This window comes from Manacus vitellinus, unplaced genomic scaffold (genome assembly GCF_001715985.3).
Source record: "Manacus vitellinus isolate BGI_N305 unplaced genomic scaffold, ASM171598v3 scaffold_4_pilon, whole genome shotgun sequence".
Classification (NCBI taxonomy): Eukaryota; Metazoa; Chordata; class Aves; order Passeriformes; family Pipridae; genus Manacus; species Manacus vitellinus.
The window spans coordinates 38496197-38520234 of record NW_021940604.1 but is presented as its reverse complement, the minus strand read 5'-3'; the positions used below and the strand labels follow the sequence as shown (position 1 = coordinate 38520234).

General features: G+C 39.0%; 1 protein-coding gene across 6 annotated transcripts; it reads right to left on the bottom strand.

Moving 5' to 3' along the window:
• Positions 1–1381: 1381 nt before the first annotated feature.
• Positions 1382–22043, bottom strand: ASRGL1 (asparaginase and isoaspartyl peptidase 1). 6 transcript variants are annotated; one of them, XM_018078230.2, is made up of 8 exons: positions 21971–22043; positions 21633–21750; positions 20975–21239; positions 17215–17357; positions 12082–12236; positions 7733–7851; positions 5665–5775; positions 1382–3045 (listed from the first exon to the last, which is right to left on the bottom strand). In XM_018078230.2, exons 3-8 carry the CDS (start codon positions 21159–21161, stop codon positions 2810–2812), a joined length of 951 nt encoding a protein of 316 aa, XP_017933719.2. In that variant the 5' UTR covers positions 21162–21239; positions 21633–21750; positions 21971–22043; the 3' UTR covers positions 1382–2809. The 6 variants fall into 6 exon arrangements, with proteins under 6 accessions (XP_017933719.2, XP_017933722.2, XP_017933721.2 ...); XM_018078233.2 differs by having other exon boundaries at positions 20975–21206; XM_018078232.2 differs by having other exon boundaries at positions 20975–21199.
• Between the last annotated feature and the right edge of the window lie 1995 nt (positions 22044–24038).

The window sequence follows — 24038 nt, the reverse complement described above, 5'->3', positions numbered from 1 at the left end:
TCCTGTGCAACACCAGCAACTTCTTACATCATGGCAACAAAGTCTCATCCTGTTCTAGCACAAGAACGCAACTGAAAGGGTAAAGCAAGAGAGAGAAAAACTATTCCATCCCCAGCTCTCCAGCTTCTTCAAAAATAAGGTCTACCCCATCCCTGACCATTTGCTATCGCTCCCCCTTACAAGGAAGAGGTCTACCTGCTGTCCAGATTCGGTGAGGAAATCACATACCTTTACTGAGCAGCATTAATTTGGTCAGCTAGCTGGAAGAAAAACATGTAGCCCTGAACACTGGTACCAGTGCTTTGCCTGAGCTGATGTCATTTGAACTGAGGAGCAAACTGCAGCCTAAGGATTATCAAATGTCATCAATTCATATGCAAGGCACAGTTCCTTGTTCCCAGTCCCACATGAACTGGAGAGGCATAACAGCTCATGCATGTTTTTGAAAAACAGACTATTTCATGCAAAAGGAATATAGAGCATGCTACCAAGGGGCAGGTTAGACAGAACAAATCATACAGACCAGAGAGTAGTTACACTGCTTAATGCACTGCTGGAAGGTGCCCAGCTAGTCTGGTGATAAGCAACAGAAGAACCTATAGAGGATAATGCTCTTTGTCAAGTGCCAGAAATTTATTACATTATATTCCTGAGAAGAGCTAAGGTGAATTAACCACAGTAGACATTTACTACTCCTTCTGACATCCCCGAGATCCTGTCTGTAGTGCTGCTGTGGTTGCTGGTACCTTCTCGGCTGATGTGAACCTGTTCAAAGCTAACCAAAAGCCAACTGTCAGGGTTAGCATAGTGCCAAGCCCTTGCCAATAAGCCACTCAGCAGGTGTATTAGCTTATGCTTGATGCTACACTTGGGTTTTGGTCAGCTTGGACTGTGACCAGAACAGGCTTACATCCACTAGGAAAACATAACAAATAACCAGAGCTTGACAAAGATGGTACAGCAGGTGTTACAGCAGTACTGGTTAAATGCTCCTCCCCCCAGCTACTTCAAGCAAAGGAAGTGTTACTAGGTATATGCCTTCTACAGAGAAGCTAATCTGACAAAGCTGGTATATGACAAGATACTTGTATTCTTGTGTACAGCCTGCATCCATGCCTATGTATCACCATTTAGCTCTACAAAGCATCCCTCAAGTTTGATTCTTTTTCATTTGAGCAATTTCATGAAAACAATGCTGCAAAGTGGATTTTGGCTGCACTCATGGAGATCATATTTTCTATTACCTGTCCTGAATTTCATCTTCCACTATGGACAGGTGAGGTAAATATCACAAATATTTTGGATGTATTTTGGAAATGAAGCTATGTCAATACTGATAACTTAATTTTTACTCAAAGGAAGTAAAATACCAATAAGCACATCAGAAATACTGACACTGTTTTATTAACATCTGATGATCAGATAGTAGCCATTTTCTACATGATCTTCTGTTGAACAAAGTACACGAGTACTCCAAGGTTATGTTTTGCATGTGCCATCTTCTCTTGAACCATCACTGTCCATCTTCAGTCATCTGCAACATCTAAGAAACCATGGATCAAAGTAGAGCGCAGGTCAGACAGTCTTGGCAACCCTACCATTCTTTATGCGCCGACTCAGTAACACAGTTTATTGTAGTTGGAACACTAGTAGTTTAAAACTCTGATTTAAGATTTTTTTACGGGTTATCTTGTAAAGGAACAAACCACAGAATGATGGCATGCAATTCGAACATACAAATCTGCCCAGAGAGGAAACCTAGTCACCAGCTGAAATCCATAAAATTATTACAGTTTTTAACAAAAAGAATTATATGGTTGAGTCAGAAAATAGAAAAAAAACCCCAAAATCCTAACAAAGAAACTGTATCAGAAGTAATGTAAAACATCAGTTCTTTTTAAAAAAGAAAATCTCTGCAGATGTTTCAGACTTCATACAAGAAGCTTGTTAAGAGGCAGTTTTGTTTGGTTTAGTACAGCTTGTTTTCATCACTTAGAGAATTATTTTTCCAGTTAATCAGCATCTCTCTGTCTCAGATTTACACTTAAAAGGTGCCTATCACCTTTGCATTTGAGTAGTAAAGACTGCTGTTATTTTTATTGAAATCATGACCTTCGTTATTACTACCCCAGATACTACATCAATATCTTTCCTGTTAACTATCCACATATACTTTGAAATATTGTAGCCTACTTTGTTGTGGTCTCTGGTCTGATGTCAGTGCACAGAATTACAGCTCCTTAGACTGCATCACATTTCCCTTTTCTGAGAAAAGTTATTATTTTTATTCCATTATTTCCCCTGACAGTTACTTCAAGCCTGTGATGATCACTGAGTCTTAACTCTTCACTGCTCTTGGGTGGTACGTCACTGACAGTTAGCAATCTGTTATCATGGGATGGCTGCTCAAAAGACTGGATTTTCAAAATTTGGTTTTTAATTAATAGGTATTCATCTCTCAAATCATCCTAGCAGCAGTCTCTGAAAATGGGCATGGAAAGGAGTTTCTCTAATACTGAAACTCAGGCTCCCTTTAATGTAGGATTACGGCATGCTAACCACTAAACCTACTGACCATTTTCTTTCTTATCTAGAAAAGGAGGATCTCCTGACTTCACAAAGGTATTAAAAGATTACACATATATCCATGTCCACTAGAGAACTACATCCAGATTTTGTTTTGAGTGTAAATGTGGCAATGCCACTCCACAAAGAAGTACAGATCTTTCAGAAAGACAAAATCAACTGTCATTGTCCTCCAGTGAAAACTGGAGATCTTCATTTCTCCTCAGCCAACATTTCTTCATGCTTACAGTCCCTCACTTGCAGATGCAAGTGCTTCATCAAGAGATTTTACATGCTTCTCCCCAGCACAAATCCCATAATGCAGCTCATCATCCTTTACAGCAGCCCAGGACATTTGCTTGGTGGAGAACCTTGCTGCCCACTCTCCTGCCTTGCTGACAACAATGACACCCCCCAGGCCCCCAACTCTTGTCTTCATGTAGTCTAATGCAGTGTCCGCTGCCACCTCTGGTGACATTCCTGAAAAGAAAAATAAGATCACTTCATGGCATCTGTCCTGACACTAGTTTTAAAACTCCAAGTTTTACCCCTCCCCACAGAGCCAGTCAAATCTAATTTCTCTCTCAACTAAATCAGCAAGAAATTTCCAGTGTATCAAAGGAACCGTTTATAGGAAGGCTCTGTACAGTTGCTAAGAGCTGCTGTGGTGTGGTGCTGCTGCAAATATTTATTTGAATAGCTTCAGATTTTAATTCCATTTCAGTGTTTGATACAAACTAACTCACCAACTCTATGTTCAAGAGACAATGTTTCTTATGCCATCATTTGAAGGGAAAAATGCCAGTTTGCAAGGTTTTCATCACAGCTTTGTCACAAGCTAGGTCTAAAGCATTTACAATTTGAAAAATCCCACATCAAAACAATCACACATTTCAGTCATCATCTCTGTTCCAAGTCCACTGGCTGCAACAGAGCTCAAAGCACATTACTTCACATTGTCATAAGTTATCAAAACCAAAAATCAGCATTACTTCTGAAACTATCAGGCAAGATGAGGTCTCAATGTACTAGACATCAGACAAAGGACCAGCAAGGTAACTTTAGCTTTTCATTACTTGATTTGTGTTAACAGGAATATTTCCTAAATAAATCAAATTGAATGTGAACGTCATACACACAGACCTGTAATAGCTGCAAGATACCTGTTCACTACCAGTTTAAATAAACATTCAGGAACGCAGTTGGCTTGGCCTAATTGCCCTAAGACATATTCCCTCAGTAATGTTATGCGGCTTAGGTTACAGAACAAAAACTGACCTTCATGCTTTCTTTCCCTGCAAATTTTGAGTTAAAACCAAATAAAACCATCAGAGTCAGGATTATTCACAGCACTGGTGACTGACAGGATAAAGCTCCTTTCTCTGACGTACGGGTGACACTGTGACTATTCAAGTCAGTGGCACTGTCTTCAAAGGGTCAGTATTTCACTGTTTGATTTTTCACCAAGACAACAGCTGCCACCATAAGACAAAGATTCCAGCAGCTGCTAAGAATGGCAAAGCAATTCACTCCTAAAATATGAAAGTAAATTTTGCAGCATTCATCCAAAAGAAGATATTTAGTAAGTGAATTACTGAATAGCTAAACAGAATTATGAGAGCTCTGTAGTTGTTCTCGAATATGCAACTTCAGTTCAAGGACTCAAAAGTTACAATAACTTGAGGGTTTGTTTTCAGTGCCTTCATGGAAATGTTTTGGGGGGGGGCAGGGGGAGTCTATTGCTGACATATTTTCCTGGCAGCTGAGTTATACTTCTGGGCAGGATAAATGAAGGTAAAGCGAGCACTGGCAGGGTGAACAAGAGCAAATCAATTAGACATTAATACATATGGGTTCATTTTTTTTCTTTTTCTCTTTTTTTCAATAAACTTTTTAATTTGATACTCATTTGCCTTTCATACTGATTAATCACAAGCCAGATAACTGCTGTCAATGCATAAGTTTTGCAATGCAGTTAACTTAAAGCCAGAGAAGAAACTGCTTTACACAGTTTAGACCGAATAGAGCTTAGAAGGCTCTATTCACAAATTGAATAGTTAGGGACATAACATAGAGAGTAAGGGAGAGCATAATGTGTTAGAGCTTTGGGAAATAATCTGTAGATTGTATTTTATGCTGAAACTGTCATATCAAAGACTTGGAGAAATGCACCCATTATATGCAAACAGCTCTATAAAGCATAACAAAAATATTCTCAGCTGTTACTCGTCTCTCTACTTACTGCTTCTCCAATGAAAATGTAAATTGAACATTTTCCAATTATTTCCAGTTTGGTTGATCTCAAAGCAAGTTACACTGTACTGCCCCGAAGCTACAGCTTTCTAAAAATAATGGTGATATCTATATTAATGATTCTTGAACTGCATGCAATACAAGTATGTTGTCTGGCTATGTTTATAGGCTGTAACATAATCAAGGGTTTAGATGACAGACTAACTCAGGAAGGTAAAGCTCCAAAGGGTCATCCCACAGTCAGATTATATTACAGTCATACAAGACATACTGTGTCAGCTGTTTACCACATACCCACCCAGTCAGTTTAGTACATTTTCCAAAACAAAATGAAAATTGAAATCATGGTTAAAAAGTCTTAAAAGAATTTCTGTTGCTGTAATCAGAGTTGTTAAAATAAAGACCTTTATAGTTTATTAGAAAGGCAATATCCTACATCTTCTAATTTCAGTTCCAATTGTGTCTCTAGCATTCCCCCTTACTGCTTCCTTAAATGTGTCTTACTTTTACTTGTTTTCTATTTCCTGTTCACAAAATTTTAGTTTATAATTGGGAAAAAAATATTAAAGAGAACTTCAGTTAAACAAAGTAGACAGTAATGTCTTTCAATGTACACTGATCTAAAGCATGATTAAATATCAGGCAGCAGAGATAATTCTGTCCAATTCAGCTAGTTTACCTTTATTAATACTTCACTTTGTTTTTAAAGAGAGGTGACCCATCCGCATATCCCTTGGAGCAACTCTTCTGACACCTGTTCTAGCATGGTAGTAGATAAACTGAAACCTGTCATTATCAACGTTTCATATCTTCATTATTTCGGCTTACAGGAAGTTTGGGATATACCTTGCTCCATGTGATAGAGGATCAGTCGGGCTAAGACCACTTTCATAATGCTCTCCCCATGTCCTGTGGTTGAAGTGGCACCGGAATGATTATCAGCATAACCTCCACTTCCTTTTCAGAGGGGAAAAAAAAAAAAGAAAAAATTCTATATTATAATTCTATAATATAATTTACAAGCCCTTCATTGTTTTCACTGTTTAAAATAGGTACTGAACATTTCATCCTAAAAGTCCATTAGCTTTCTGCATTTCTGGGAGCAAAGTGTCATTAATGCTTCTTTCTCATTTCTGCCTGTTTGAAAAGTTAAATATATGAAAGAGATCAACAACTGTGGGAGCAAGTCAGCTGCCAAGTTGAGAGAGACTACTGATCTGCTTGTGGTACAAGAAGCAGAAGCAGGCCAACACTCCACAGGGATAAGCAAAAATATTTTCCAGAACAGCAAGGGAGGGTATATTAAGGACCAGCAAGATAGTGATGGGATGCAGAATGCCAGGTCACACAACACTACCAGCTGAGAAGATATGAAGGAAGATCTTGTGAGGACATTGGTGAACTGACCAAAGTTTGAGGGGAACTCACCCACAACAGCTTGTAAAAGATTTGAAGAGCCTAGGCTCTAGTGAAACCTCACAAAGCACCCCTGAAGAATCTTCCAAGTCCTCATCACAAGCAGAGTGGTTTTTTTGTTGAACTCCCCTTCCCCCCCTTTTTTTTTGTCCCATCCTTGTTTTGCTGGCACATTCCACACCCTGTTGCTCTCCACCAAGCTTCTGCTTGCTCAATACCCATGTTTCTAGCACATCTCCTAAGAAAAATATTTCCCAGGAACTAGAAAGAAACATACCACAGCATTATAAACAAGGTACTGGGGGACGGGAAAGAGCCTTAGAAGAGCAATGAAAGTTTCTTCCCTCATGTACTTTCGTGATCAGACCCTTTCAATGGACCCTGATTTACACATGGGAAAACACTGCCACAATCAGTCTGTCGAAGCCCCTTTACTAAGCCTCTGATGTTTAAAAGCACAGCTTTTCTGTTTCCAAGCCTGCAGATGTCTAGTGAGACCAAAAGTTACAAGCAATATGCTCAACAGCACCCAGTTTCACTTGTCCTTCATAGAACCATGTCCCAAACTATGGGAACCCTGAACATAACCTATACAGAAGGATATTTGCAGTCAGAAAGCTGAAGCTAGAAATGAAGCTGAAAGTATAGTCAAATATATTTTGACTATATAGTCAATAGTCAAAATGCACTAAAACGTTAGCAACTTCATGTGCAAAATAAAGATAGTACTAGTTTCTTCATAATCATATACTGCCAATAGTAGTGCTACTTGAGTTTGGAACATGTTTTACTAAAAATAATTATTTTCCAAATCCCACCTGTATGGTGGAACCCTAAAGCAATCAAATGACAAGTCTGTTCTATGAGAGGAAGAAGTCTGTGGAAAGGATTTTAAGTGTTTCTTTATACTTGGATAAGAGATCTCTTAAAATATTTCCTTTATTCCACAACACATCTATTAGGCTCTGAGGTAGTCTTATCAGGGCTCTCTAAGAACAGGAATTTACTCAAAGTTGCCAGTCACTTTATAATTCTCACTCACTGATAAAACAAATAGTAATTGCAATTACACCTACTTCCTTAAGTATCAAGAAAACAGCATCTTAATATAGAGCAGGCTACATTTTTTGACTTAGTTGAAAGCACAGATGTAAAAAACCACAGCTTTATCAGAATCAACAGAAAGGAAACACAGGAAAAAACTGTTAACATTTATGAAAGAGCAGAAAAAAGAAATTTCCATCCACATTTTCCATACAAAAAAGTGTTGGATGACAATAATAATGACAGCACTACACCTCTACTCCCAATCCTTTCTTGCAATCTCCGTGCTGTAAGAAGCTTGAGCTTTTATACATCCGAAAGTTAGATCTCCATTTCAGATGTACTACTATTTATGTGCGTTTCACTAATGAAAAGGAGAGTGTACAATACTTATTTTTCTTTCTTTAAATGAGATACCTCCAAAAAATGAAAGGTAAGATCCCACACCCCATACCTATGCATGCTGTGTCACCAACACGGCCAATCAGTTTATTAGAGAGTCCTCCAGTGGATGTTGCACAAGCTACATTGCCTTCACTGTCTATAGCAACAGCACCGACTGTTCCAAGGTCTCTGCCAAGAAAAACAGTTCACAAAATTAGATAGAATTAAAGCATACCTGCCAAAGCATGTTGCATTTATTTTCCAGGTAGCTTTAAAAAAAGATTACTACAAAAGAAGTACTGCTCATCATAAAGCTATTTTGGCTATGCTTCTCATTGCAAAAATAACAAGCAATATGTAACAATTCTCACTTTATATTTAAAAGAGTAGAAAACACTCATTTTTTTTTATCTCCCCCCATGACTTGTTTACCTTCATAGCATGGAAATTTCAACTTGGGGAGGAAAAAACCCACAAAGCAAAAGCAGACAGGGCAGAAATACTTCTAGTCATCATAGTTCTGGAGTAGTTTTTTGGCTGACACACAAACTGACACACAACTTTCCCCTAAATGGCAACTCCAAGATGCAACAATTGGCTCCACTGTCTCAAGAGGAGGTTAACCGGAATTATTAATGACAATGTATGTAAATAAGTGAATACAGAAAAGGACAGTAATGTTATGCACGTACTGAATCATTTCCTTCCTGTTCCTCCTCTTTCCTCTTCCTTACTCCCCCTAATGTTTGAATGCTACAAAAAAAAAAAAAAGGTTATTTATGTGCCTTTCAACTAGTACTGCTCACAATGCATCATTAATACATATTTTCGTCTTTGTACTCTGTAGCTAAGCAATCTTGAGGTTTAAATCACTTGGCCAGCAGAATCCGCTGAAACCGCACATCATTTTAAAAATCTTCATGCACTGAAGAAAACAGAAGTCTCAACTATTGCTTTATTTCTTCAGCACAGAAAAGACATATACGATAGACTGCTCAAATCATACATGTGTAGTCATGTTCAAAGAAAAAAAAAGCCTGTTATAACATACTGTAACAGTTGCTACACTGAGAAGCAAGACACTAGTGAGAAGCAACAGTTTGAATATCCACATATTCCAGCATTTCACATAGGAACATAAACCACTATCTGGCTAGAAGCATACAAAAAAAAAAAAAAAGCATAATCTGCATCCTTCCACACAGGAAAAGAATTCGTAATAATCCTTCAAGGAACTAACTCAACAGGCAACTGGAACAGGAATATCTCAGGAAGTTGCCTGGACACTGGTGAGGGTTTCTCTATAGCTCCACAAAATCTCAGCTAATTAAGTCAGACAAAGTCCCTGTGTACCCTGAAACCCACAGTCACTTTCTCAGAAAACCAACTTCCTGTTCGCTCCTGCTTATGTAAAATATCATACTGTCAGTCCCTACACTTCATTCACGGCAATTCAAAGTTGACTGATGAATCACAGGCCTTACAAACTGCTCTGACATTTCTGTGGATATGGACCTCATCTCCAACTGATATGATGGTGCAGATGGGCTTCCCACCCATCCATCTGTTACAAATGATTTGCTGAAAAGAACATGAGTAAATTCAGTCCTCTCTTGCACATTCATGCGGCACCCTTCAACCAACTAAAGTTAGATCCTCCTCAGAAGTTAAGAAAGGTACATCCAGATGTATATTTTTCTAGGTAAGTATTTATCTTAAGAAACTGTGAGAATAAAAACACACAGATCACATAGGCAGCAGCTATCTGTTTTGGTATGAGAGCACAACTGTTGATAAATTCCAAAGTGAGTGTGTCCAACATACCTTATCTGCAGTGGAGCAAATAAACAACTATACTGTATTTCTTACCGCCCCTTTAAACTTTTTTGTTGCTTCAGTGTAACCTTTTCTTTGTTCATCTTCAGAACAAAGGCAAAGAAGATATAAACAGGTTTTTTGCACGGATAGTTGACTCCAAAATATTACCAAGGCAGGTAAAACTGCCTAAGTAGAGATATCACACTATAATGCAATCTCTACTGTTAGTTATTGACAGTAGCAAAAACCTCAGCAAGTACCTCTGGTATACCAGAGGATGCTATTAGGGATTTCTTCAATCAAGAATTATTCTTATATGCTGCATATACTGTGATACAAAATATATTAGTTGGATTTATTCATTCCCTCTTGTCTAAATCTTTCATTATCCAATATCCATGAAGTGACATGTACTTATTCTGTCCCCATTCAACTAATAAGGTATCTGTTGTTTGTCTCTTAGCCCTGCATCAGTAGTAGGGTTTTCTGTTGATTGCTGTCAGGCCCCTTTTTATTTAACACCTCCTCAAGTTATTCATGCAGTGCGATTCACAGAGGGGCTAGGAGCCCATTTACTACAGGCACACTCAACTCCCTTTTTGTGGGGTTCTAAGGCAACCTCCAGTGATTCTTATCAAAGGCATGCCAGAGAATCTTTGGAGTGAGAGACTGCAGATAAATCCAACCACACCTTGTTCTCAGCAAAAGGTGTGCAAGATGGAATGTCGTACATGCAACGGAATCCTAAGTTTTTAGCACAAATGAATGCAGGCTCCTAATCAGCAGAAGAGAAAGGTATCTCTCATGGAGACACCAGACTTTGCCTGGAAAGCCTATGAAATCCCATGGTTTCCAACACTGTGAGGACCAGAGCACTGGAAGTTAAGTACACATCAACCTTCAAATTCCCAGTATGATCTGGTATTATGTTGCCTCTGACTAACACTACTTCACCTTCTGTCTGTTTGCCTCAGGCAAGTTTCTGTGTAATCACTGTGGACATAACAGAGAAAAAGAACATTCCACATGTGATACAGAAAGAAATGAGCTTGCATAAAAAATGACCTGTTTTCAACTTTGTGAACTTGTGCTGATGTTTTGGGCACTGGTTTTCAGAAAAAGAACAGCGTGGCCAACACCAGAAAAACTCTTGAGCCCTTCAGAGATACACAAGTTTTCTATTATCAGATATTCCAGAGCAAGACAATGCTGAAATTGAAGATGCCTAACACAGTTATCAGAAAAAAACTTTAAAAATTAAGTAGTTACGAAGAATGAATGAAGACTAGATGCCATACCATTCCAACTGATACGTGTAGGAGACCAAATGGCAGCTGAGGTTACACCATCCTCAAAATTTTTCATAATGAATGGCAATACCACACAGTCCTTGGACAGACCATGTATCAAAAGAAAACTTCTTTTGTGTACAAGATGAACTATGACTGAGACCTTATGGTCAAGGAACAACATCACTTTGTTTACAAGACCATATTTACACTTGCCTTATTAATTTCTTTTTCCTTCTAGCAACCTACTGAAAGAAACATACAGCTTGTATTCATAGCCTTGTTTCAAAGTCTTTAATTAACATGCCCACAGAAGAAATTTACTTCTTTTGATCTACACATTCAGTTCTGCTTCTCTCATTACTACTATTTAAAAAAAATCAGATGAACAGCACATAGTACAGCATATATGTAATGTAATACAGCGCTTTCCTGTGCCACAATCACTGACATACAAATGGAAGCTCAAAACAATTTGGTATTTATCCTTACCTCACAGGCATAAACCCCATTTCTGACACCTCATGTTTTTCATTCCTTTTCATGTCCACCTCACTTTCCCCTTCACTTGATATGAGACTGGCTTGTTTTTCAAGCGACATTCGTTTTGCTGTTGGGCAATACCATCCAGTAGCATCTCACTTCATACCCACCACTGAACTTCTTGGTCATTTTTTTCATTCCTTTTCATAAACAACAGCCACAACCAGCACTCGGAAGGAGTTACTGGCCAAAATCTGATGTCATTTAACTACCTAGTCCAGTTTAAAGACAAATCTGATCATCTACTTAACCGAGATCAGCTTTCTTAAATTTTTTTCATGGACTTGTTTTGAAATGCGTACTGGGGGTTTTCTAAAATCACAGTTCCTCCATGGAAAAGAACTATACAAAATTACACCTACTGTTTTTTAAAGCTGCTCTATGCTCTTCTGTAACTGGTGATTTTAAGAGGAACAATGAGTTCTGATTTTGTAAAACCTATGCTATGTTACAGTGACAAACAATCTCCTTAAGCAGCAACAAGTTTATTAGAGTTTGTTCCAGTCATTTAAACTTGAGCAAATTCATTGAAAGCTTGATTTTCCAGTACTTTCACTGAAGACATACTGTAAGACTGTATCAAACCATGTAACATTTGAAATACAGGCCTTCAAGGGGGTTTGTGTGTTCGGTTGGTTTTTTTGGTTTTGTATGTTTTCTTGGTTGATTTTTTTGAGAGGTTTTGGTTGGTTTTTTTGGTTGTGGGTTGTGTTTTGGTAACCAAATGGCACAAATTAAATTACCTGAATTCAAGAAAAATTTTACCTACTTCTGAAAATCTTCAGGGTTGAAATCTGGTTCAAGGTTCTTCCTCCATCTCTCACGGGATCTCTCGGTTACCAGTTTCTCCCCTGGAATCTCAGGAATACCCATGGCCCGAGCGAACAGGTGTGCACCCTGATCAGTCAGCAGCATGTGCTTTGTCTGCAGAAGACAGACGTGAGATTCATTGACAGTTCTTGTTTTGTCTTGTACTGAGCAGCTTTGTACAATCACTCTTTATTTTTAGATGTATCCACATAAAGAAAATTCCACATTTTATTTTTAAACTTTCTAGATTTCTATGTCCATATGCCCTTCCACTACAGCTGAAAAAAGTCAGCTCTCCAAAACACAGGTACAAAATTTCATCATTAGTAGAAAACTGCATTTATCTAGTGCACATTTCCTATAACGGGAGAAAAAAAATTGGTAAATTTGTTCTTTTACTAATTTGTATGCAAATTCTTTGTACTGTTCCAGTCAATCACCAAATCTCTACATAACTAACTGTTTAGTCCAGTTAACTAAGGGATATAGAAGGATTTTACTTGGAGGAATGGTAAATAAACTCCTGTTCCATTTAAAGGCATTACATATAGTAAAATAACCAACAAATGTAAATATCATATACTGAAGTGCTTCTTAACATCAGCAGAACAATTTTATTTTAAACGTATCCTTCAACTAGCTGCTATTCTTATAGACTCAGAATTTCAAATTTAAGAACAGAAAACTGTTCTAATGGGCTCAATCAAAATACATCTGCCCTCTTCTAAGAACATTTGCAAGTTCTATTTGGATTCCTTTATTTATAGAGCACTTTGACCAGATTTTAATTCAACAACCTTAGTTAATTCCATGCTTCAAAATTTGTACAGCTGGGTTAATTAATATTTCAGAATAACTTGCCAGATAAATTTGTTTAATTAATCCTTAAACTTTAGTAGTAGCTCTAAAATCTGATTTGTTTGTTTGGGTTTTTTTTTTAAATCTATGTCAAAAAGTAAGCATCAACTTTTTGCACAACTGCACAGCTGTTAATCACTCATCAGAGCCTGGGAAGGTTTTGGAAGAGCAGTGGTCTGACTACACAGCATGGAGTAATTTCAGAGCACAGCACCTAACTTCAAGCAAGGTCTTATGACCATGCAGCAGCACAGCACACAGGCACCAGCTGAGGTTCAAAAAGTAGAACCACTTGATGCTGGAGGCAACAGGCCAGCAGAGCCTTGCAAAGCACCAAAGTGGCACATATGCAGCTCCCAGCCAGAAGCCAGGACGGCATTTCTGTGTCATGCTATATTCTGCAAGACATTTAGATCTCAAAGCTTTGCATTTTTACAATGTTGCAGACCATCAACTCCTGTTGATTTCTAAAGCAATGACAAGTAATCACTATCATGACCAACCCATAGCACTGCATTGTTTATTAAAGGATTACAAACAAACATTTTCCCAAATCAGACACTGATCTCTACTTAAGCCTATCACAGCCTCTGCACTAACCCCTTTGGACAGTTACAGAGGAGGGAAATGTGGCTACACTTCAGAAACATTCCTGATGATGTGGCCCTGAACCAAACGTTTTCTAAAATTTAAATGCCTTTTAATTAATCCTCAATTTGTGAGAGTATTGCTTTAGGGAACAAGAAAAAAGGTTAAAAGGAATAAGTCCTCTGTATATGTGAAAGAGTGGACATCAGGCTTACGTGCTGAGTGACATTACTGGACCTACCTATTTCTAACATAAGACCTACCTATTTCTAACAAAGCTGGTGAGTAGTGTTCTTTGACTTGAAAGCCAACTTCTTAGTGCAATACTGCCCCCCTCTGCCACTGCCACTAACCCAATCAGAAGTACACAATCCAAAATTCAAACTAGTTTTGGTTTTTATCTGTCAGTGTGGGGTTTTTTTGATTGGTGGAGTTTTTTCAGGAGAGACACTGCAATTTTCTTTTGTCTTTATCTGTAGCAGGAGGATGTGTCCTCAATCACTTGATTTCTTCAGCAATTAATGGTCCTTTAAATAAGATTTTTAAAAATACAGTTTTTAAGTGTATTTTACAGTGATAAATGGAAGTTATTTCTAAAAACTTTTTCCAAGTGTTCCCTCCCATATGCAGATTCAGATAACATACCTTCCTAAGCTGCACAAACAAGAAATACTTGCATAAAGAGGAGTAAGCTTCTATAATAGGCTTTTGTGGTTGTTTTCTTTTTTTCTTTTTCAGTCCTTACTGGAAGAAGTTCTATCCAACACATCTTGTCAACCAAAAGAGATGGTAGAACAACACAAAAGCACATTTTTCTGTCTCATCTGTCCACAGTTTCATGAACATGGTTGCTAACTTAGAGCGCCTAATTTTTCTGGGAGATGTTTATAAAAAGTAATTCAAAAGGAAAAAAAAAAAAAAAGGCGTTCCAGACATCTTACTAACAAGAAGAAATGCTGGCAAGTTTAGTTAATTTCATGGGAAATGGGGAAAATCTCCCAAACTTCTGCAGCTGACCTGAAATTCAGATCCTCACGGTTCTTTATTTGACAATTCTGGCAGCGCAGAGCACAGCAAAAATCCAGCCCTTTGCATTAAGAAGTCTGTGTTCTAAGCTAAATTCTCCTTTGTCTAATGTAAAGAGCTGCAAATATAGTAGGGGAACACATATGCAGTTCAGGTATAGCAATAAATTAGTTCTCTAATGTTCATGAGAAGCCTATCTAATGAAGTGTTGGAGCTGGGAGGGGTTACACCCCCTATTTGAAAAAAAAAAAAAAGTCATTTCAATGTATCATTCCATTTATGTTCACTACAAACAGGAATAATTCAACAAACATGTAACTGTTTTCTCAAGAATTTGTAACATCAGTGAACATAGTAAAAGACTTGCACCTCTAGAAGCTCTGTGATTGATAGCATGGTAAATTCTGAATAGAAATTACTGTGGTGTCCTCCTTTTTTCTACTTGATAGGTTTGGACAAGTTTAAGCCCAGTGGGAAACCGACATCACAAAGGCATAAATGTGTGCAAGAACAATCTCGAGGAGCTACTCTGGCCACCAGATGGAGCCCACACTGTTCCATAATATGATGGAAATACAATTACAAGCAGATGGGAGGGTGTTTTTGGTTGGTTGGTTTGTTTTCGGGAACTGCAAGTTTCAAAATTCTTTATGGCACTGAGGCATCTCAAAAACACTGGAAAATAATTACACATGCTTAAGACCCCAGGAAAATTAGTCTTATTACCCACTGGTCACAAAGTTGAAAAAAATTTAATTATGCACAGTAAAACAAAACACACTATGAAATATACTGTGAAATAGCCTGGGTTGGTGTCCCAAAATTCCTGTCCAAGATGAACAGAAAAGCAGAATCAGTTGGTATTCCCATTTATAATACCTGATGGAGAAGGAGCAGAAACTCATCTTGAGCTATATTAAGCAATTTAGGCCATTTACATTTGAACTTTATCATCTACAGAGATTTTTTTTTTGTATCTGGGCAAAAATGTTAAGGCTTTAGGACTACACCATTATACTTGGTCCTGTACAGTAGAATTTATGATTTTGTTTCAAATTTAGCCTCAAAACTTTTGAACACCAGAAACTACACAATGACAAAAAGACCTTGTAAGAGACAAGACGGACAAAGGAGAGGGGTTTTTGTTTGCTGGTTTTTTTTTCTTTTTTTTTTGTTTCTTTGATTTTTAAAACAGAATTTGTAAAGTTATGTTCTCAAAATCCAACAATATTGTGTTCACTTAAATCGGATTTTGTCATGGACAAGACAAGAAAATAAATCAGTGATTCTGGAATATGAAGTGAACAATGGGCATTAAAAGAAGTTCTCCAAGAATGAAATTAAGTGAAATATAAGACGTTAAAGACATCTCCCCCCCAACTCTTCACCTACATTCACAAATTTTGAAAAATTTGGTTTTGTGAAGCTGTCTACCACCTATACTTACTATTGTTCTAGCTGAATGACAAAATAAAAGCCAACTGAAGGAAAAAAACCTTATTCATCGCAAGTTTTAACATTATTAAAAATATGTCTTCCAGAAAACAAAGTATTTATATTATATGTGTTAGTGAAATGTTCTGATTCTAAAAACAGGACTATCCTCCAATTATGGACATGAAAAAATCCTATCTGCCTTGGAGGCCACTGAGGACAAATTAAATTTCAATCAACTTTATAGATCACCAAAAGAGGTTTGGTTTCCTCAAAAGTCACTTTAAAAGGTTAAAGAAACATAAAAGTCTTCTTTGTTCATAAGTGAATATGAAACCCTTTTCAGCAACGGGGCAGCTGCATGAGCAGGATGAAAAGTGTGAACTCCAAAGACAGTACAAACTCTTTGATCACTGCCAAGTAAAACAGATGCAAATATCACACAAATGATCTACTCCATCCTGACACACACCAGTAGCCACCATTTCTGAAAAATAAGAGAAGTCTGTTGTGGCAAATATTAGGTGGACTTCTTAGTGGAGTAATGGGGGACTGATCTTATGTAGAAGGTCAAGTAATAATCATTTCGCTGCCCTGATAAATTTGATTCTCTTGAAAACTCAGTCACCACCCAACAGAGCTACTGTTACCCTCTGCTGCTGGAAGACTACAACTTTGCACCAGAGCTACCATCTGACAGGTCACAACAGAAAAGATTATCTGGAACAATGTAAGAATGCATTACATAGCCAAATATGTAATTGGGACATTTAATCCAGTGCCTTATCACTGTAAAGTGAACGATGTATTATCCAACTTTAATCTTGCGAGATCAAGCAGAAGACTCAGTGACAGCATAAAAGCTCTTCAAAAAACAAGTGAACAAAATAAAGAAAATAAATATCTTGAACACCAGTTGTGGAACTACAGGAGACCAACATGCATATTTCAATTTCTCCTTGAGAAAGCAGAATTTATGTTTTCTTAGAATGTTATTTTTTTTTATAAATATCTCTCAAAAACCCTTAAAATAAAAATGCTTCATGGTCACAACCATAGCTTCCAAACACTTTCATCCATTTCTCCCTTATTTCCTGCCTTAAAGCACTACACAGATATCATCATTGATGTGTATCAATATACTGGATGAAGTTCTAAGGAAAAACATGCTTTATAATCAGCATACCTTTTCCATAACAAGTCGAGCAAGTTTTACTGGGTTTGCTATGCATTTAACTGCAGATACTGCTCCAGAGTCTAAATTTTTTCCATCCATTATAATGGCATCCATTTCTACTTCACCTTTTTCATTTAGAACAGATCCACAACCTAAAGACAAAAGAAAAAAAATTAGGGAGGAAGACAAAGAGAAGAAAGTCATTAAGACCTAACCACCAGGTGATTCAATTATTAGCTCTTATCAAGCAACTTTTCTCTTTCCCAGTTTGCTGACTTACTGAAAGTATCTCAGCAGAAACACTGCTGAGTATAACCACAAAATCCAGCCATTAAGAGAAGTCTCACAGAGTACAACATCTACTTTAAAATCAAGTTTTATTTTTTGTAAGATGAAAAACACTTCCAATCACATCCCAAATTATATACTTGGTGCAAAAGCTAAAACAACAATCACGAACAGAATTCTTTATTCCTCAGATCACTTTTGAGTGCACAAAAGTATTTTACCTTACAGTTCTTCCAAAGGATGATACAACATAACCTAAAGAAATACTATAGCATTTGATCCTATCAACAGATTAGTGTCATATAACACTCCAAGAAACTGCCAAAATAATGGAGCAGAATAAAAGCATCCACTCACTACTGTAGCAAAAGCCTCAAATAAGTTCTTCATTACCAAATAAAAACAGTAAAGTAATTTAAAAAAAATAAAAATTAAGGAATAAAATGTTGGGTAGTTATTTTCTTCTATAATTATCAGCGCTATTACTAATAGAATGGAAAATTAATGAGATAAAAAAAATGAGACAATGCAAATGGGGTGGGGTTTTTAAGTAATGCCAATAATTGTATCACAGGGGAATAACACGTTTTAAGTCATCAAATGCACAAGCCTTGCTAATAAGGATGGTGAAGACTAAACCTAAAAAGAAGCAAAAAGCCAAATCAAAACATGGCAGATTTACACATTAGCTCAGGTAGAAAGGCCTGAACACTGCAGATAGAAAAAAAATTGCTTTAGCTTTCTGTTAAACCAGTACTAGAGCAGGTCAGAAACCACTGTTAATAACTGACATAAGACTTCTATACCAGTGTACTTCAGACCTGAATATATGAAGTTAAATCCCCTGTAACAAGAGACAACAAAATCCTGTAATCCTCCTCCTGTAATCTCCAAAACTTCCCCTGCCAAATACAGACACACTCCCCAAAAGCTATTTTTTGCCTGTCTGCGACTGCATAAGCTATTCCAGAGTTCAGCCCTGCATCATTCACAATGTGTTAATTTCTACACTGATCTGTAAAGAGCTTACAGGTTAATTGCCTTGTGCCATCCGCTACAACATAATTTTTCCAGCTCTTCCTTTATACTGTTAAGGAGTTATTACTCTTTGTTTACTTAGCTAAACCCTGCCATACTCTTTTAACTTCCTTTGACAAGGTAGGCTTTCTAGCCTATGACCTTGAAATTCCCACTAGAACTAGGAGATTCTTAAGTATCAGTGACCAGAACCACAATGCCAAGGGAAACTCTACCAGGCCCCTTCACCACTGCATTAATAGTACTGTATGTCTATTGGACATCTCTCATGGGATACAGTTTAGGATTTCCTAAAATTTCCTGAGCAGAAAACAGATGCAGACAGTTTCTTCAATCAAAGGCAGCTTCCTACAAAACCCTCCTCTTACAGCTAGTGAAGAGAGACAGGTGCTCTCTAAGAACAATTCATCCCACTTGCCATAGAATCATAGAGAGGCCTGGTTTGGAAGGGACTCTCGCCATGGGCAGGGATGTCACCCACTAGATCAGATTGCTCAGGGCCCCACCCAACCTAGCCTGAACACTTCCAGGGATGGGGCATCCACTACTTCCACAATTCCTACATCTTAGCTGTATAGTCACCTTTTTCATTCCACTGACCACCATGAAAGTCTGTACACTACAACAAAGCTAGATACTGAACTTCAGGTTATTTCAGGTAGGATGAGTAGGATGGTTACAGACTGCCTTTTCATCCATCTTTCAAAGCAATGGGTAGGGACTACCAGCCACCAAGGGCATGGTATCCATTGGCAGCAGTGCTGAAAAAAAAAAAAAAAAGTTTGGCTCACTTGTTAAGCAAAAGGCTGGGAAAAGAACAGAGACAACAGAAGACAGAAAATCTAAGGGGACATAAATAACGAACCTATGAGATTGGTCAAATCACACGTGGGGTACTGAGAGGAGTACTCCAGTTACCTCTGTCTACAGATAGACAGATCTGTCCTGTGCCCTGCAAAGGCTGCAGAAGAGTGTGCAGGGATCACTACAGTGTCAATTCATATATCTGCAGTATTCACACCAAGCTGATGAACACTGCTAGCCAAAGCTATCACATGAGGTAAATATAACCAAGGCCACTTCCTCATCACAAGCAGAACTGGATGACTTCATTATGCTGCTCAAGTCACTAAAATGGTAGTTTTAGACAACAGTATCGCTTCTGAGCCCTTCTACCAAGCCAACATCGAGATGAACCTACACAGAATGGCTACACCCTGTAATTCAAAAAAGGACACAACCTGATTGTTATGCCCATTCTTCCCCATGTTTATTGCTGTCTCTTAGCAATGTCTGTGTTTTCCTAGAAAATATTACAGTAAACCAGATTTATTCTTTTATAAATACCACACAGTGAGTTTTAAATAGCCATTCCAATCAGCATCCTCTTCACACAGCTTTCACCTCATTTTTGCCAGCTACTGTGAACAGCTGTATCTAAGGAGCGTTAAGACAATTAGATTTGCCACACTTAGATCAGCACAGGCAAACTTGAACAAGTGCTTAAGGCTCAAGTCCAGTTAAGTAAAAAGTAAATGAGAGAATGCCACCCTGATACCATGTAATAGTACACACCACACGTCTAAGTTTGCTTCATGATTTCAGCTTGGACGCTCTAAAAATCAAAATGTTCAGCCCAAGTCAGTAACAAAACACTGAAAGTTTCATACGAAATAAAAGCTCTCCCTTGCTCTCAATTGCAAGGTAAGCAGGAAAAAAATGAACCTCTGCAAACTAACTGAGCATATAACTAATAGTTATGTTATCTTCCATGTTTATTCCTGATGTAGGTTGGTGAGAACGCTTTGGTTTTTTTTGCTGAAACTTATCAAAATCATAAACGAGTCATATCAAGAGGAGAAAATATTTGGCAACTTCCATTAACATTAATTTACGTTACTCATTAGAAAATCCAGTTATGAACTCTTTCTGCATAGATTCACGACTCATATACCATTACTGCATTACTTCTGTAATGTTATTTACAAAATAACTAATTGTAAGCATTAATGAAGAGAAAAACACCTAAAATCCCCAAGAACAGCATTCCTCTGGTAAAGGACAAGTGTTAAGGCTTAAACAAATGCTGCAAGCTACATCCAAGTGCCTTGAAAATGAATGTTAATTAAACATATACTCCATAATAGAATCCATGTCTTAAAATTGAATATAAATGACACAGTAATGAACAGCTCCACATGAATGAAATGGGAGAAGAAGAATGAGAACAGAGTAACTCAATTTCCTCAGTGTACTCATGAGAAACTGCCACACACGCCATGCTGTTTTATACTGAGAAATCAACTGTTTTGTGACACTAGTATTTACTCCACTGCAATGTGCATAATTCAATAATAATGCAAGCCAGGATTTTCAGAAGCATCAGGGCAAAACACGTGAAACACAAGACGATTTTAAGCCCACTTAATTCTTGAAAAATTACCTGCATTAAAATGAGGATCATCTTCCATTGACTGTACTGCCTCCTCAACTGCATCTACGGCGCTGCCTCCCCGTTTCAGGACACCATAACCTTGCAGCACAGCTCTGACAGTGCCAGCACGACACCCCTCTTCTCGCTCTTTGAAGATCCGTCCAGCTCCACCATGCACCACGATGACAGGCTTCATTCTGCCAAGTTCCTCCCAAGGCTTTTAGCTGAGCACACCTGTCAGTTGTTTGGAAAGAGTAGTCTGTAGCGCTCCTTTCTACATGGAGATAAGGCTGCAGGTTAGTTAACAGATACAGGCAGTTTGATTGCAACCATTTTACCTTCCAGAAAGTGAAGTACTCACGAGGGAGCTCCTAATTCAGGTCTGGACAAGGCCCCAGGCAACTTGGTACAACTTTTAAGGCCAGCCCTGCTTTGAGCAAGGGACTGGGCCAGGTGGCACAGGAAGGGCCCTTTTCATGCTACAATCTTGTGATTTAGTATGAACCCTGTCTGGTGATAATACATTACAGACAAACAAGCATTTGAGGTCCTGCTAGCTGCTCTTTATTTTAGATGGGTAGCCCCACTGTCTGAGTAGAGTAATATATAACCGGCAACAACAACAAAAAAAAAAAGGCAGCTGACCCGACCGGAGTTAACAGCTTACCCAGCTCAACCACCTGGATCCCAGACCTCTGACCTCTTGCAAAACTTTGAACTTCGTGCAGGAAAACAAGGCGTTCACACCTGGCAGGCAACAGCTCGTTGTTACTGCTCACGGCCTCCTGAGAGCGAACAGAGATTGTTGCTACGAATCTCCGATGATGCAAATCACATTTTTGATTCTAGAAAGCAGCAAAGAAGCAGCAGCAGCCTCATCTCCCACTGAAATCTAGGGCATCTCTCAGTGAAAATTCCCCACGTGGAAAGTTTCTCGGGGACAGCTATTTCTGGAGACTGTGAAGAACAAACTCTAACTCCCTCTCCCTCATCCCGCAGGCAAACCTTTCCGACAGAGACTCCCGCAGCCCAGTTCCTCTCTCTCCTGCTGCCCCAGGGCAGGGGGCCGCCGGACGGGATAGCAGCAGGCGTGGAGCCTAGCAAACCCCATCCTGGAACGCCGTGGGGCAAAACATCCCCTAAGCGAGGCCGTGCAGGCTTCTGTTTCAACCAGTAGCTACACTCTTCCCATGCTCTTCCCGGGCTCCCCTCGGCCCCGCACCCAGCCGGGGCCCGCTGTACCGCTGTACGCGCGCCCGCCACCCGCCGCAAGCCCCGGCCCTGACCGCGCAGCACGGGAGCGGGCTCCGGACACTGCGCCTGGGGCGCCGGCCCGGGCGGGCGCGCGCAGAGCCCGGCCCGCAGCCCCGCTTAAGGAATGGCGCCCCGCGCGCTGAGGCAGCCCAGCATTAAAGATGCGCTGCGCCAGAACCGGCCCGGGCGTACGCCCAGCACCTGCAGGGGCCGGGCCGCTCCCCGGCCCTGGACTGCCAGCAGTGGGTGCTGCCGCATCGTGCACCCCTCGGCGTGCTTCTCCCCTCAGCCGCGGTGCTTGCTGTCGCCGCGCTGTGCGAGGCCATAGTGTCGCATCAGCTCATCTCCTGCCGCCGCCCGATTTCTCCTCCAGTTAAATTAGGAAAATGGCACACCCCCCACTCCCCGAAAATCGATGCCTAGCAGCATTTCCCGTGTGCCCACTCTTCCCCTTCCCTCCGTCCAAGCCAGATTATTCCCGTTCCCAAAGCTCGGGCTGCCGGTGCAGTTGCGTAAGCGAAAAAGGGTCTCCGGTCTGTGGGGAGCATCGAGCATCTCAGCCTGTGTCAGGTTGGCACAGGCCAGGTGTGGATAAGGTGTATGGGGCCCCACTGATGCAAAACTGACAGCAAAGACAAGGAATAAGCTTGATGTTTATTTTAGTTTTAATTATAGGCTGCTGGTGGAAAAAATAGAGTTCGTTAAAAAAACCCACAATTCAGAATTTCCTTACCTTTGTAATTAGAAGTGTGAACAAATAATTCTCAAAATTATACAAACTGTACCCAGCAAGCATTTGGACGCCTTCTCTGACCATTCCTGCTTAGTTCACCACCGCTCTGCTTCGTTGTCTCTGTTGTGTTGCTGTAGTCCAGGCTGCAGGGAGACCAGTGGATGCAGCCTGCTGTGGCCATGCAGGGAGTCACTGATGTGGCGATGCAAAAGTCACTCAATTCAAGATCTATTTTGATCCTGAAGGTTGGTTGAAAATTAATTAGTGTGGTTTAATTAAAAGGAACTACGCCTGATGGTTTTTCATTGTCACTGATAGGATTAACAAAGAGGAATTTAAATTTCTTATGTGAATTATTTAAGAGTGTTCCCTGTTTTTATAGAATATTTATCTTGCTTTCAGGTAGTGTCAAAACAGGAAATGAATGCTAGTTAGATTAAGCAGTTTAGAAGAATTATTTCGGTTGTTTGCATGGACAGCTGAACACTAAATTTATATAGTAACTTTAAGTTGAAATTTTAATATTAGTCTAATGTTACAATTCAACAAAACAAGCATATCACTTGATAGAACTAGAATAATTTGTTTCTACATCAGCTTTTTACCTGAAGCCCTCCTTGGCCACTGTTTTTCCATTGTTGTCAGATCATTTATGTGCTTTTTAAAATGCTGTAAAGCTTCTCAGAGCAGATGGGAAAGTATTACTTTTAGTTTTATAACTATTATTTAATTTTTTTTTAAAATCACCGCGTTGAATTGCACATCAGGAACCTGTCCTAAGGCTATGTAAATTGTTAGAATAAGTTTTAAACAATTACTGTAAAAATCTATTGGTTTTGTTCTTGCTAATTTTCATGACACCTTTGCAAAATACAACTGCTAGATAAATAAATTTTAAAATATATGGAATAAATTAGGGGTTTTGCATGTGTAGCCTTGTGAAGATTAGCTTTCCTGCTTGTCAGCTGATTGTGCCTTCCTTGAAAGAGTTGGGAATGTGTTACCACAGGTGAGTAAGGGCTAGAGGGCTAAAGCAGGGCAGTAAGAGATCTGGACACCTGTGTGAGGAACATGTGTGTGAAAATA

What these genes read in the sequence shown, in the direction of transcription:
- ASRGL1 (XM_018078230.2), bottom strand. Translation starts at nt 21,161, where the DNA reads ATGAAGCCTGTCATCGTGGTGCATGGTGGAGCTGGACGGATCTTCAAA. An exon ending in TGATCCTCATTTTAATGCAG is followed by an intron (nt 17,358 to 20,974) that starts GTAATTTTTCAA and finishes TTTTGTCTTTAG; the next exon opens with GTTGTGGATCTGTTCTAAAT. An exon ending in CTCGACTTGTTATGGAAAAG is followed by an intron (nt 12,237 to 17,214) that starts GTATGCTGATTA and finishes TGTCTTCTGCAG; the next exon opens with ACAAAGCACATGCTGCTGAC.